This window comes from Budorcas taxicolor, chromosome 4, assembly GCF_023091745.1.
Source record: "Budorcas taxicolor isolate Tak-1 chromosome 4, Takin1.1, whole genome shotgun sequence".
Taxonomy (NCBI): domain Eukaryota; kingdom Metazoa; phylum Chordata; class Mammalia; order Artiodactyla; family Bovidae; genus Budorcas; species Budorcas taxicolor.
In genome coordinates this window covers 93,669,307-93,681,939 of record NC_068913.1, presented here as the reverse complement: position 1 = coordinate 93,681,939, position 12,633 = coordinate 93,669,307, and the positions used below count along the sequence as shown (strand labels likewise).

General features: G+C 53.4%; 2 protein-coding genes across 2 annotated transcripts; one reads left to right on the top strand and one right to left on the bottom strand.

Annotated features, from left to right (window-relative positions):
- Nucleotides 1-416: 416 nt before the first annotated feature.
- Nucleotides 417-3,357, bottom strand: ARF5 (ADP ribosylation factor 5). Its single transcript, XM_052638832.1, has 6 exons — nucleotides 3,180-3,357; nucleotides 2,569-2,649; nucleotides 2,130-2,239; nucleotides 1,592-1,663; nucleotides 999-1,124; nucleotides 417-895 (listed from the first exon to the last, which is right to left on the bottom strand). The coding sequence occupies exons 1-6, from the start codon at nucleotides 3,244-3,246 to the stop codon at nucleotides 809-811; spliced, it is 543 nt and encodes a 180-aa protein (XP_052494792.1). The 5' UTR covers nucleotides 3,247-3,357; the 3' UTR covers nucleotides 417-808.
- Nucleotides 3,358-7,569: 4,212 nt separating this feature from the next.
- On the top strand, nucleotides 7,570-11,381 carry GCC1 (GRIP and coiled-coil domain containing 1). Its single transcript, XM_052639017.1, has 2 exons — nucleotides 7,570-8,801; nucleotides 9,876-11,381. The coding sequence occupies exons 1-2, from the start codon at nucleotides 7,770-7,772 to the stop codon at nucleotides 11,169-11,171; spliced, it is 2,328 nt and encodes a 775-aa protein (XP_052494977.1). The 5' UTR covers nucleotides 7,570-7,769; the 3' UTR covers nucleotides 11,172-11,381.
- Nucleotides 11,382-12,633: the final 1,252 nt, after the last annotated feature.

Sequence of the window (12,633 nt, the reverse complement as noted above, 5' to 3'; positions counted from 1 at the left end):
TACTTCTAGTCTTGAGTAAGGAGGGAGAAGCTGAGCTAGATGAGGGTAAGGTTGTGTGTGCGCTTGGGGTAAGGGAATGGCTTGGCAGCCTTAGCTGCTTTGCTATCGTTGTCGTTTAGTCTCAGTCGTGTCCGACTCTCGAGACCCCATGGCCTGCAGCCTGCCAGACTCCTCTGTCCATGGGATTTCACAGGCAAGAAAACTGGAGTGGGTTGCCATGTCCTCCCTCCAGGGGATCTTCCCGTCTCCAGGATTGAACCTGTGTCTCCTGGCAGGTGGATTCTTTACCACTGAGCCACCAGGGAAGCCCTAGCAACTTTGAGCCCTGGCCCTGCCATGACCATATTATCTTTGCAGGCAGTAACCCAGCCCCCCAGACCCGTACTTGTAGGCTACACACAACACGGAGTACAAACCACAGCAAATTTATTACTCAATATCCAGTGCCACATCATAGCACCACCCGGAGCCCTCACCTCCCCTTCCCACCTGGCCCAAAGGGTACACCCGAAACGGAAGAAAAAAAACTAAACCCAGATCCCTGGTCCTCTTCTGGAAGAAGGGGCCTTGGCCCTGGAAACCCCTTTCCACAGGTCCCAGTGGACAGGAGATCAGATCCCTCCGTGCCCAGAGAGCGGGGCTCCAGGCTCCCAAAAGAGAGAGAGCATGCAGGCAGGAGCAGTGGCCTGTGTCTGCAGGGGAGTAGGAGCTGGGAGGGAAGGGCACTGCCTGAGGAGTCCGGGAGTCTGGTCCTCCCAGGATGATGCACGCGGGAGCTTCTGGGCAGCAGGGGCCGGCCCCTGGTTGGCTAGCGCTTTGACAGCTCGTGCGACAGCCAGTCCAGCCCGTCGTACAAGCCTGTGCCCTGGGTGGCACAGGTGGCCTGGACGTACCACTGTGGGGAGGGGGAAAGAAAGAGGTCAGCGGCAGGGACAAAAAAGGAGATGCCTTTGTTTCCTGTCAGGCCTGGGGCTTCCTGGGGCCAGGCGGGCCCTCACCGTGCGGCTTCGCAAGTGCTGTAGCCCCAGCTTGTCGGTCAGCTCGCTCACGGGCATGGCGTTGGGCATGTCCTGCTTGTTGGCAAACACCAGCAGCACTGCATCCCGCAGTTCGTCCTCCTGCAGCTGGGGGAGGTGAAGGGGGTGGGTGGAACGCAGCTGTGCATGGGAGCCCCCCCGCCCTTCTACCTTTTAGCATATTTGTGGGAAGAACAGAATACTGTGTCATCTACTGAACACGAGACAGACAGTTACTAACTGCTTAAGTCCAGCAAGGGTCTTTTTCTAATTAGACTACTTGCCCTAGTCAAGAGGACATTTCCAAATGGCAAAACAAGAATGTAAGAGGATGTTTCCTTTCACCTGGTATAACTCTCCCCTCCCCACAATCTCAGGCTCAGCTGTGAAGACAGGAGAGAAAATTCAAGGGAAAAGTCAGTCTAATACTTTCTACCTGGCCCCGATTCAAAACAGGGTGAGTTACTTCTAGTGACTGTGCCCACAAAGAGAAAGGTACGTTCGCGGCCCGTGAGGCACTTTCTGACTCTCACACCCACACGAGACTTCTCTTCCCTGGGGCTCTGGGTGCTCACCATCTTCTGGAGTTCGTCAGCAGATTCTTGGACCCGCTCTCGATCATTACTGTCCACCACAAAGATGAGGCCCTGGGTGCAAAGGAAGACAGGAAGGAGGAGCTATCTCCCGAGTCTGGGACACACACATCCTCCTCTGGACCCTTTGCTTTTCTGCCCGTCTTTAATTGTGTTGAAAGCCTGCTCATCTAGTAAGCCTGCTCATTCCATAACGATCTGCAGTTATCCTAGCACAAACTGGAGACATCCTGCAACGGATGCAGCCTCTGCCCTCAGGCAAGCGGTCTAGCAAAAAGATGTGCAAGGCAACAGGGAAAGACATGTGATGAGCCCTAAATCAGGCAGCCTGGATTCAGAACTCTGCTTCTAAGGAGAAGCGGAAGGTGGCTGGCTAAGTCTCAAAAGTATAAGGGCAATCTGAAGAGGCTCGCCTACAAATGAGGGTGAGAGGCTGTAAGGGTTTTTTCCTGGCTCAGGGCCAACACCTCAGCCTTCCTAACCCTAACATCTCTTCCCCTGGGGGTGGGGTAGCCCCAACCTGAGTGTTCTGGAAGTAGTGCCGCCACAGAGGCCGAATCTTGTCCTGGCCTCCCACGTCCCAGACTGTGAAACAGATATTCTTGTATTCCACTGTTTCCACATTGAAGCCTGCAGATAATTGTACAATATATGAGGCAAAAGTCCTGAAAGGAAGGAACTCATTAACACTAAGTGGATTCAGGAGGGACACAAAACCAGAAGGCAACGATCGAGGCCCCAGGGAAAAGAACCCCAAGAGGCCCGACAGTCCACAGGCCGGGCGGCGCTAGGTCACATCCATCCCGCACATAGAGATACCCTGACCCACTTCTCAGGTAGCAGGATTCGATTTCAGGGTCAGTTCCCGGCAGATAAAGGCCTGGGGCAGAATACGGTGCAGATCCTCGGAAGGGACCCTGCCGCGCTCCCTCTCCTCCCGGCCTCGCCTCCGAACTCACCTATGGTGGGAATGGTGGTGACGATCTCCCCCAACTTCAGTTTGTACAGGATTGTGGTCTTTCCAGCCGCATCCAAGCCAACTGCAACGGAGAGGGGCACAGGGATGGAGATGAGAGCGAGGGAGCCCCCTAGAGCCCAGGGAAGGGGAGAGGCCAAGACAACCGATGCTGACGGGGGCGGAGAGCCCGGGCGCCTCCAGGTGCGCGCTGCTATCTACCTTCGGGGCCTCGAGGGCTGTCGGGGTGGGGAGCGCCAACTCCTGCCCCCAGAGCGGGCGAGGGACGGCGGAGGACTGAGGGGAAAGAGGCGCAAAGAAAGGCCGAGCGCTCCTTTTAAAAGTCGTCTCCAAGGGCGGGGAATCCTCCCTTCTTACCAGCCGGGCTGGGGCGCAGGGAGCTTCACCCCACCCAGGCCCGCAGCTCCGGGTGTCAGGCCCCGGGGGCGGTGCTGCAGACCGCGATCCACCCGAGAGTAGTGCCCCCCGGGGGGTTAGGACGTGGGTGACTCGGGGTCGGAGACACGGGTGAGCGGGGGCTGGAGGGACGCGGGGGCTGCAGGGCTGCGCAGGGGCCGGCGCTCGCGTCCGGGCCGCGAGCTTGGTCTGCCTCACCCATGAGGATCCGCATCTGCTTCTTCCCGAAGATCCGCGAAAAGAGCGCGGACACGGTGAGGCCCATGGCGGGGCCGGGGGAGGGGGCGCGGGCACCGACGCGAGGTGCGGGCTGGAACCGGCCGGCCGCTGGGGGATGGGGCGCAGCAGCAGCAGCAGCAGCAGCAGCAGCAGGAGGAGGTACCGCCGCCGCCTCCGCGCGTCTCGGCCCGCCCTACGTCACCTCGGGCCGGCCCCCGCTCTGGCCCCGCCCCGCCCCAGCCCCGCCCCTCCGCCCCGCCTCCGCCCCGCCTCCAGGCCCTGGCTCCGGAAGACTGAAGCTGAGCGAGTCTTCACCGCGTCTGCGGTTAGCGCGCCAGTTTCGAAGATGCGAAGGCCTTGGGTCTCCCCAGGCTTCTAGCACGCCAGTCAAGTCCTTGGAGCTGAACCAGCAACCCGAGCGAAGCCGAGAAAATCCTACGACGCTCCGTAACGGCCCTCTACCCCCATCTTCAGTAGCCGGTCGCCGGGCTTTGGTTTGTTGCGTCCAACACACACTGGGCTCCGGTTTAGCTCTTGGTAACCAGCAGCCTCGACTGTGTGCATCACCCCCCCAACCCGGGGGAGGGGGACGGAAATTCCGTGCAAATGTCTTCCTCTTTCCTTTTGTCCTCTCAGCTCCCAGCGAGGGACTTGGAACGTAGTAAGTGGTTCAGTGACCGTAGACTCTCGAGAGGAGTACGCCACAGGTGGAGGAAGATGTGCTTCATGGTTCCTTAATACTCTAGTTTCAGAGATCCGCGGAGAAGGCAATGGCTCGCCACTCCAGTACTCCTGCCTGGAAAATCCCATGGAGGAGGAGTCTGGTAGGCTGCAGTCCATGGGGTCGCTAAGAGTCGGACACGACTGAGCGACTTCACTTTCACTTTTCACTTTCATGCACTGGAGAAGGAAATGGCAACCCAATCCAGTGTTCTTGCTTGGAGAATGCCAGAGACGGCGGAGCCTGGTGGGCTGCCGTCTATGGGGTCGCACAGTTGGACACGACTGAAGCGACTTAGCAGCAGCAGCAGCAGCAGACCCTAATCCTGTATACTGCAGGACTCCGCTTTCTCCTAGAAGGCCCTGGCAATAACGCCTTTCAGGTCGTACCCGGCAGCCTTTCTGAAGCTCCTTCCTCACTCTGCCACAGACCTGGGGACCAGGATTTTTGATGCACAGCTATCCTGTGAGGAAGCTCTCGCCAAAGAGGAAGTTATTTCCCCACTGATCTTAGCATCAAAGGGGGAAATTGCAAGATAGGAATTAATTTAAATTTCTCTTATGACAGAGACTGGGTCGATGCCGCACCCAATACTTATAAAACAAATGCTGGCTTGGTTGAATGGACTAACTGGTTGCTCAGTGGAGCAAAGACAGACGTTTTGCCTATTCTGGATTTTCAGCGGGCTTCTAGGATCAATTGCTGGTGCAATGGACACGGTGAGGTGAGCTGGGATCAGAGAACATTTGTTCCTTCGTTCCTTCCTTTCCTCATTAAATAAATATCTATTGAGTACCCATTAGGTGCCATTGTTCCAGGCCTCATTTCAAATACCAGTTCTGCCCCTCTCCCCCACTTTTTAGGGTTTGATTTCAACAATACAACCTATCATTTTCTCATCTACGAAAAAAGACTGATATCCGTCCTAATTGCCTCATGAGGTTATGGTAAAGATTAAAATGATATTAAAATGATAATGTATCTGAATGTTTTATATGATGCAGCTGGATGTTATCTGGGCTACCAAGAAACTGGGTTTCAAAAGACTTCTAGTGTCTGATCATCACTCTAAAGAGAACAGATTTTGGGCGTCAAGTATGAGTGAATACATGACTCCTATTCCTCAGAGGCTTACATTCCTAAGAAAGCTTTTACAAGATTGAAGAGCACACTTAAAAGAGTTCTAATATAATAACACAACTAGTGGTGATCTTTAGCTCTTTCAATTAGCCTTGTTTCCCTCTGTCCTAACATCTTTATATTTTGAACTTTTAATTTTGTGTTGGGGTATAGCCATTTAACAATATTGTGATAGTTTCAGGTGAACAGTGAAGGGACTCAGCCATACATATACATGGAACCATCCTCCCTGTAACCCCCCTCCCATACAGGCTGCCACATAATGTTGAACAGAGTTCCATGTGCTATACAGTAGGTCCTTGTTGGTTATCCATTTTAAATACAGGGACTTCCCAGGTGGCTTACTAGTAAAGAATGCCTGCCAAGCAGGAGACTGGAGTTCGACCCCTGGGTCAGGAAGATCCTCTAGAGAAGGAAATAGTAACCCGCTCCAGTATTCTTGTCTGGGAAATCCCTTGGACAGAGGAAGCTGATGGGCTACAGTCCATCAGGTTGCAAAGAGTCAGTCACAACTCAGTGACTAAACAGCAACAGTAGCTGTGTGTACGTGGCCATTCCAAACTCCCTAACTATCCCTTCCCCTCTAGGCAACTATAAGTTCCTTCTCTAAGTCTGTGAGTCATTTTCCATTTTGTAAGGAAGTTCATTTGTATCATTTCTTTTTAGATTCCACATATAAGGGATGCCATACGATATTTCTCCTTCTCTTCACTCAGTATGACACTCTCTGGGTCCATCCATGTTGCTGCAAATGGCATTATTTCATCCTTTTTAATTAGCCTCTTTACATCCCTGTTATCGTTGCTCTATTTCACTATCATTTGATCCCCATGACTGAAAATGGTCTTCTGCACTTTGGTATCTCCACCTTGTCATACAAGACTTGATGCCACTCTTGTGATGGAAATCCTTTAGTGTCTTATAACCAAAGGTAAAATCCAAATACCTTAATTTGGGTGCTCATCTATTGTGTCAGCAGTATCTGTTGCCAGCTCCTTTGCATACCCTAAGCTACTGCCTTGAAATGATTCTCAATGCTTCCCAGGTGAGACAAACTCTCTGATGCTCCAGAGTCCTTGCAAGTTTTCCCTCTGCCTAGAATGTTATTTTGGAGAAGGCAATGGCACACCACTCCGGTACTTTTGCCTGGAAAATCCCATGGATGGAGGAGCCTGGTGGGCTGCAGTCCATGGGGTCGCCGAGTCAGACACGACTGAACGACTTCACTTTCACTCTTCACTTTCATGCATTGGAGAAGGAAATGGCAGCCCACTCCAGTGTTCTTGCCTGGAGAATCCCAGGGATGGGGGAGCCTGGTGGGCGGCCATCTATGGGGTCGCACAGAGTCGGACACGACTGAAGTGACTTAGCAGCAGTTAGCAGAATGTTGTTTCCCTCATTTCTAGTTAGATGGACAGTCAGTACTTACTCTTCAAATTCCAACTCATTTCCCTGAAAGCCTACGCTGTCTCCCTTAGACAGGGCTCCCTCCTCTTAACATCAATATCACTTTGAATATACTTGTGTTTGCATGGCTGCTGCTTCTCTAGATGTGGGCTCCTTGAGGGTAGGAACTTGTCCCTTCCTGGTGATCACCTGGCATAGCACTTGGTATGTTGAGAATCAGACTGATCTACGTGGGATTCTAAACCCAAGGCTATGTGACCTTGGTGTATTACTTAACTTCTCTGTGCCTCACGTTGCACTATCTGTAAAATAGTGCTAATGATGCTCAGCAGATTAATTATAAAGACTAAATAGCAAAACTCTTGTGAAGCTTCTGAAATATAGGTGGCACTTAGAATGGACATGATGCCTATATATATTTATTTATATATATTTGTTAAATGAACCCAGCAGAACTCAGGAAAGGTGTAATAATAATTATACACCGTCTAGGTGTCAAATACTGTCCTAGAAAGGGCTGTCATCTTTGTGGTCTAAATGGTAGTCTTAACTGTTGCTCTTTAAGGACAACGGTACTGAGCACCCAAACAGTGGGGCCTGTCATTTACCCGAGTCTTTGGTAAGGACTCTGCAATGTCGCCCCCGTCCCTCGCTGATCTTAGCGCTAGAGCAAGATCAGGCGCCTTCATCAAACCAACATGACTCCGGTGTACTCGACTCTGCTTGCTCTGCTGTGGTGGAGAGGAACCAACACTCGGCCGGAGAGTGACCAGTTCTCAGCCCTGCTGGGTTCTCTTCCCACCGGCCGGCTGAGGTAGCCCCGCCCACCTCGCGCCCACTGGGGGCGGGGCCCAATACGTCGCGCTCTCGTCACTTCCAGCAGACCCGGAAGCGCCGTTGTCCCGCCGCTAGAGTTAGGAAGTCGGGATGGAGCTACGCTCATCTTAAACCTTTGCCTGTAGTGCGCCGGGGCCCGGCCGGTGCTGCTGTGGCTGGGTGAGCGGGGAGCGCGGAGCGGCTTCTGGGGCAGTGCGGGCGAGCCCTGGCAGTGTGCTCCTCTTGTGCCAGCGTGGCCCCGCCTCTAGGATAGGACCCGCCCCCGCCCTCCTGTCTGGGACCTGGCAAGCGTTTCTGCCCGGCTGCCCCGCCGCCCTGCATCCGGTCTCAGCCAGCTGCTTGGAGCGGATGTGCGGCAGAGGGGGACAGCTATCTCCCCGTCGCATACAACCCCTGCTAGCATCTTCGTGACGCTCTCCCAGCCTGTCCAAACCCTGGCCTGGAGCAACCCGTCCTGAACCCTCATGGAGAAGTTTGGAATGAATTTCGGGGGCGGCCCAAGCAAGAAGGACCTGCTGGAGATCATTGAGACTCAGAAGAAGCAGCTCCTCCAGTACCAAACACGTCTCAAGGATGTAGTCCTTGCCTATAAAAGTCTGCTGAAGGAGAAAGAGGCGCTGGAGGCCAGCATTAAGGTACTGTCTGTATCCCACGAGGCGGATGTGGGCCTCGCAGGTGTGCAGCCTCAAGGCCTCACCTTTCCTGACTCTGTGGATGACCGATGCTCCACTCACAGCGAGGATAGCACAGGGACCGCCGCCAGCCTGGATACTGCGGCCAGTCTCACCAGCACCAAGGGTGAGTTTGGGGTAGAAGATGACAGACTGGCCCGTGGACCACCACCTCCAAAGTTGGAAGAGGCCAGCGGGTCAGAGAGTGGCGTTAGCAGTAGTAGTGGGGACGGACCATCTGGGGGTGGGGAGGTGGACAAACGACTGCACCAGCTGAAGACTCAGTTGGCTACTTTGACCAGCTCTTTGGCTACAGTCACCCAGGAGAAGTCCCGCATGGAAGCTTCTTACCTGGCGGACAAAAAGAAGATGAAGCAGGACTTAGAGGATGCCAGTAAGAAAGCAGAGGAGGAGAGGGGCCGGCTGGAGGGAGAACTGAAGGGGCTTCAGGAACAGATAGCAGAAACCAAAGCCCGGCTTATCACGCAGCAACACGATCGGGCCCAAGAGCAGAGCGACCATGCCTTGATGCTGCGTGAGCTCCAGAAACTGCTGCAGGAGGAGAGGGCCCAGCGCCAGGACTTGGAGCTTCGGTTGGAAGAGACTCGGGAAGCTCTGGCCGGGCGGGCCTATGCAGCTGGTCAGATGGAAGGGTTTGAACTGCAGACCAAGCAGCTGACCCGTGAGGTGGAAGAGCTGAAAGGTGAGCTTCAGGCTCTTCGAGATGAGAAGAATCAGCCTGACCCCCGGCTGAAGGAGCTTCAAGAAGAGGCTGCCTGCCTTAAGAGCCATTTCCAGGCTCAGTTGCAGCAGGAAATGAGAAAGGTAATTATCTTCATCTCTTTCAAACATGAGTCATTTAACTTAAAGTGGCTTCTCAGGTGGCTCAGTGGTAAAGAATCCATCTGCCAGTGGAAGAGATTCTGGAGATATGGGTTTGATCCCTGGGTCAGGAAGATCCCCTGGAGTAGGAAGTTGCAACCCACTCCAGTATTCTTGCCTGGAAAACCACATAGACAGAGGAGCCTGGTAGGCTACAGTCCATAAGGAAGTAAAGAGTCAGACACGAGTCAACACACACTTGTGACACATGGGGAAATATTAGTGTTTTTTTTTCTCCTTTGACAGAACTAAGTGCCTGCACTGTTGGTTTTTTTATGCGCTTCGAAAAGTTTCACTTGTGGGTCCTGAGAAATCCTTTTCTGTGTGGTGTTGACAGTATCCACAGAGTGCTTCCAACAGAATGTGGAGTTTCTGAGTGTAGTCTGAAGTTGGAGCCAGACAGATCTGAGCGTCAGGGCATGGCATCTTCCCAGCTGTGGTCTGTGAAGCAGTGTAGCAGCAGCTGTGCAGTGGAAGGTGGAGTGGATGCTTATGGCAGTATGCCTATCTATGGGTAGCAGTGGATGCCTGTAGGTAGGGTGGCTGGAGGGGGCAAAGGGAATTTTCACAGAAGAAATCACCTCTTCTATTGCTTGCAGTCAATATTTGCCATGTCTGGAAAGATAGGCTATTTTCCAGTGCCTCCTTTCAGCGTGGGGAGAGATCCAAGCCAATTCTGAACTTCCAGGAATGTTGGAAGAGGAAAAAAATGTAATATGGTGACGAGCACACTTACACGTGAGCTTGGTGTATGGGTGGAGAGAGTAGAAACACTAAAGCAGAACAGTAGCAGATCTCCAAAGACTCTTAATATCATTGGGTATAATGTGTGTCTGAGAGCAAGTTACAGGAGCTTGGGTTAGCTCCCAAACTCAGAAAGCTTCCCAGTTCCCATTTTTTGCCAGGCCACCTGCATCCCATAACCTTTTTGTCCCCCCTCTCTTGCTTTCTTAAAGTTGACCCTCCGACCCTGTGGCTTTTCTGGATGCATCTCCACCTGTTCCCTTGTTTTTTCAGACAGCCCTCGCTGAGGATCAGCTGCGTCAGCAGTCGCAGTTGGAAGAGCAGAGGGTGGCGGCCCTGGAGAATCAAATATCCCAGGTGTCGGAATTGCTGGGCACCTACGAGAAAGCCAAGCAGAAGGACCAGCTGGCCATCCAGAAGCTGAAGGAGCGCATTCTGCAGCTGGACCTGGAGAACAAAACCCTGGCTCTAGCGGCCTCCAGCCGGTCCCCTCTGGACAGCCATGGAGAGGAGTCCAGTCTGGATGTCAACGTCCTGAAGGACAAGATGGAGAAGCTGAAGAGGCTGCTGCAGGTGGCGGCCAGGAAGAGCCAGGTGACCCTGGATGTGGAGAAGCTCTGCGACCTGGAGATAATGCCCAGCTCTGAGGCTGCTGATGGGGAGAAGGCCACAGCGCTCTACTACCAGCAGGAGCTGAAACAGCTGAAGGAGGAATTTGAGAGGTACAAGATGCGGGCCCAGGTGGTCCTCAAGAGCAAGAACGTCAAAGACGGGAACCTCGGCAAGGAGCTGGAGGAAGCCCGGGAGCAGCTGGCTGAGCTGAAGGAGAAGTACATCTCGCTGCGGCTGTCCTGCGAGGAGCTGGAGCGCCAGCACCAGCAGGAGGCCGAGGGCTGGAAGCAGGAGCTGGCCCGGCTGCAGCATGGCCACCGGCAGGAGCTGGAGCGGAGCCAGCTGGACTTCCGGGACCGCACACTGAAGCTGGAGGAGGAGCTGCACAAGCAGCGGGACCGGGCTCTGGCTGTGCTGGCTGAGAAGGACCTGGAGCTGGAGCAGCTGCGGTCCGTGGCCTTGTCCTCTGGGCTGCCGGGGCGCAGAAGCCCCGTGGGTGGCGCGGGCCCCAGGGACCAGGCGGACACCTCCACCCCGGACAGCTTGACCCAAGCCCTGCAGCTCGCTGCGGCCAGCGAGCCCACTTTCTTCCTGTATGCCGAGCAGCTGGCCCGCAAGGAGGTGGAGATCGCGTCGCTGAGGAAACAGAAGCACCGGCTGGAGGTGGAAGTCCATCGGCTGCAGGACCGCTTGCTGGAGGAGGGGGAGCGACATCGGGAGGAGGTGGGAGCCCTGCAGAGCCACATCGCGAAGCACAGCAGGGACCAGAGTCGGGAGGGGGCCAACCTGGAGTACCTCAAGAACATCATCTATCGCTTCCTGACCTTGCCAGACGCCCTGGGCCGCCAGCAGACGCTCACTGCCATCCTGACCATCTTGCACTTCAGTCCAGAGGAGAAGCAAGCGATCATGCGGCTCCCAGCTGGTGGTGGTTGGTGGCCCTCTGGCAAGAGATGATGCCATTTTCACTCCTCCGATTTCTGTGCCTCGTCTGTGAGAAGGGACAGGCTCTGGTTTCTCCCACCCCTTCTCTTATGTCTCCGTCTCGTTTCTTCACTGTGTTGACCTGGGAGGAATCCTCAGTGTGGGATGGGATCTTCTGTCAAATGCCATTAATGCCATTTTATCCTTGGGCCCCAGAGATACTGAAAGTGTTGGGACAGCATCTTCTGATGGCCTGTGCATGAAGGGAGGAGTGGGGAGAGGTTAGGATTGAGAGGTGCCAAAGTTGGGGAAGTGAATGTCTTTTAAAATAAAGTGGGTTTTTTTTTTTTGGTTTTAATATCCTGCTCCTAGTGCAGAACTAGGAGTACCTATGACTCCAAAGGAAGTTCAGTTTATTTCTAAACACACACAAGGACCCACTATTTACTCCATTTCATCACAGTCTTGAGTCTGGCCCACTGCTGCCCCAATTCTCTGGGGACATAGATGCAGGCTGGAGAGGGACCAGGAAGTTTGAAATAGTGACAGATTGTCCCCTAGTCCAAAGGGCCCAGGGATAGTGAACTTGAGGAGTTCATCGTGGAACTGGGAAACTTGAAATACTTAGGGAAGGGCATGACCTAATCCCTGTGGTTTGTCTGGACAAACCACGCCACTTTTGACCATCCTGGAGAAAGCCCTGCGCACCAGTTGGTTCTTAGGGATTTCTTGAGTGACATGCTTTTGGCCTGGATAGGCTTCTAGACCTCTCACACTTGTCCCTCCCTGCCATAACCTGCTGTACAGTGTTGGCTTGAGACTGTGAGTGAGTGACTTTGCTATCCCTCAGTGTTGAACTCCCATTAAGAAAAAAATCTACCTTCTTAAAGAGAGGTGTCTGATCAGGAAGCTCTGATCCTGCCTGGATACAAAGAATTAGCTCTGAGATTTATACCACCCACCCCCCAGCTAGTTGTGCTGCAGAGGATTCCAGAGAGATGCTGTGACCCTCACGAGAAAGTGGTAGAAATTCAGTCGAATAGGGCTGGGGTACTTGCTACGCTATGGCTAGCCTTCTGGCTAAACCTCCATGTGCCTGCAGCCAAAATGTTTGTGCATTCCTGTCACCAGGGTCCTTTGCCCTCGCTTAGGGAGGTCACAGTGTTTCAGTCCATAAAACTCACCTTCCTCACCTGTGTTATTACTAATGGAGGGACTCAGAAAAGTTAGATTCAAACACTATCATTTCCTTATTCTTTGCTTTCTCCCATCTGCTCTTGTTGGTTGTAGAGATCTTTGGATCCTAAAGACGAGTGCTCTGCCACAGACTAATATGTATCTTTCTGTTCTTCATCATAGTGATCTGTGTTGTGAGGGTTTAAATAATCTGATTGGGAGGCTAGGTGATCCGGGCTATCTACAGTGAGCAGACTTAATGGAACAGAAGTGATGCGTTCAAGTGATAATGACAATAACCACAGAATCATTAAACTTG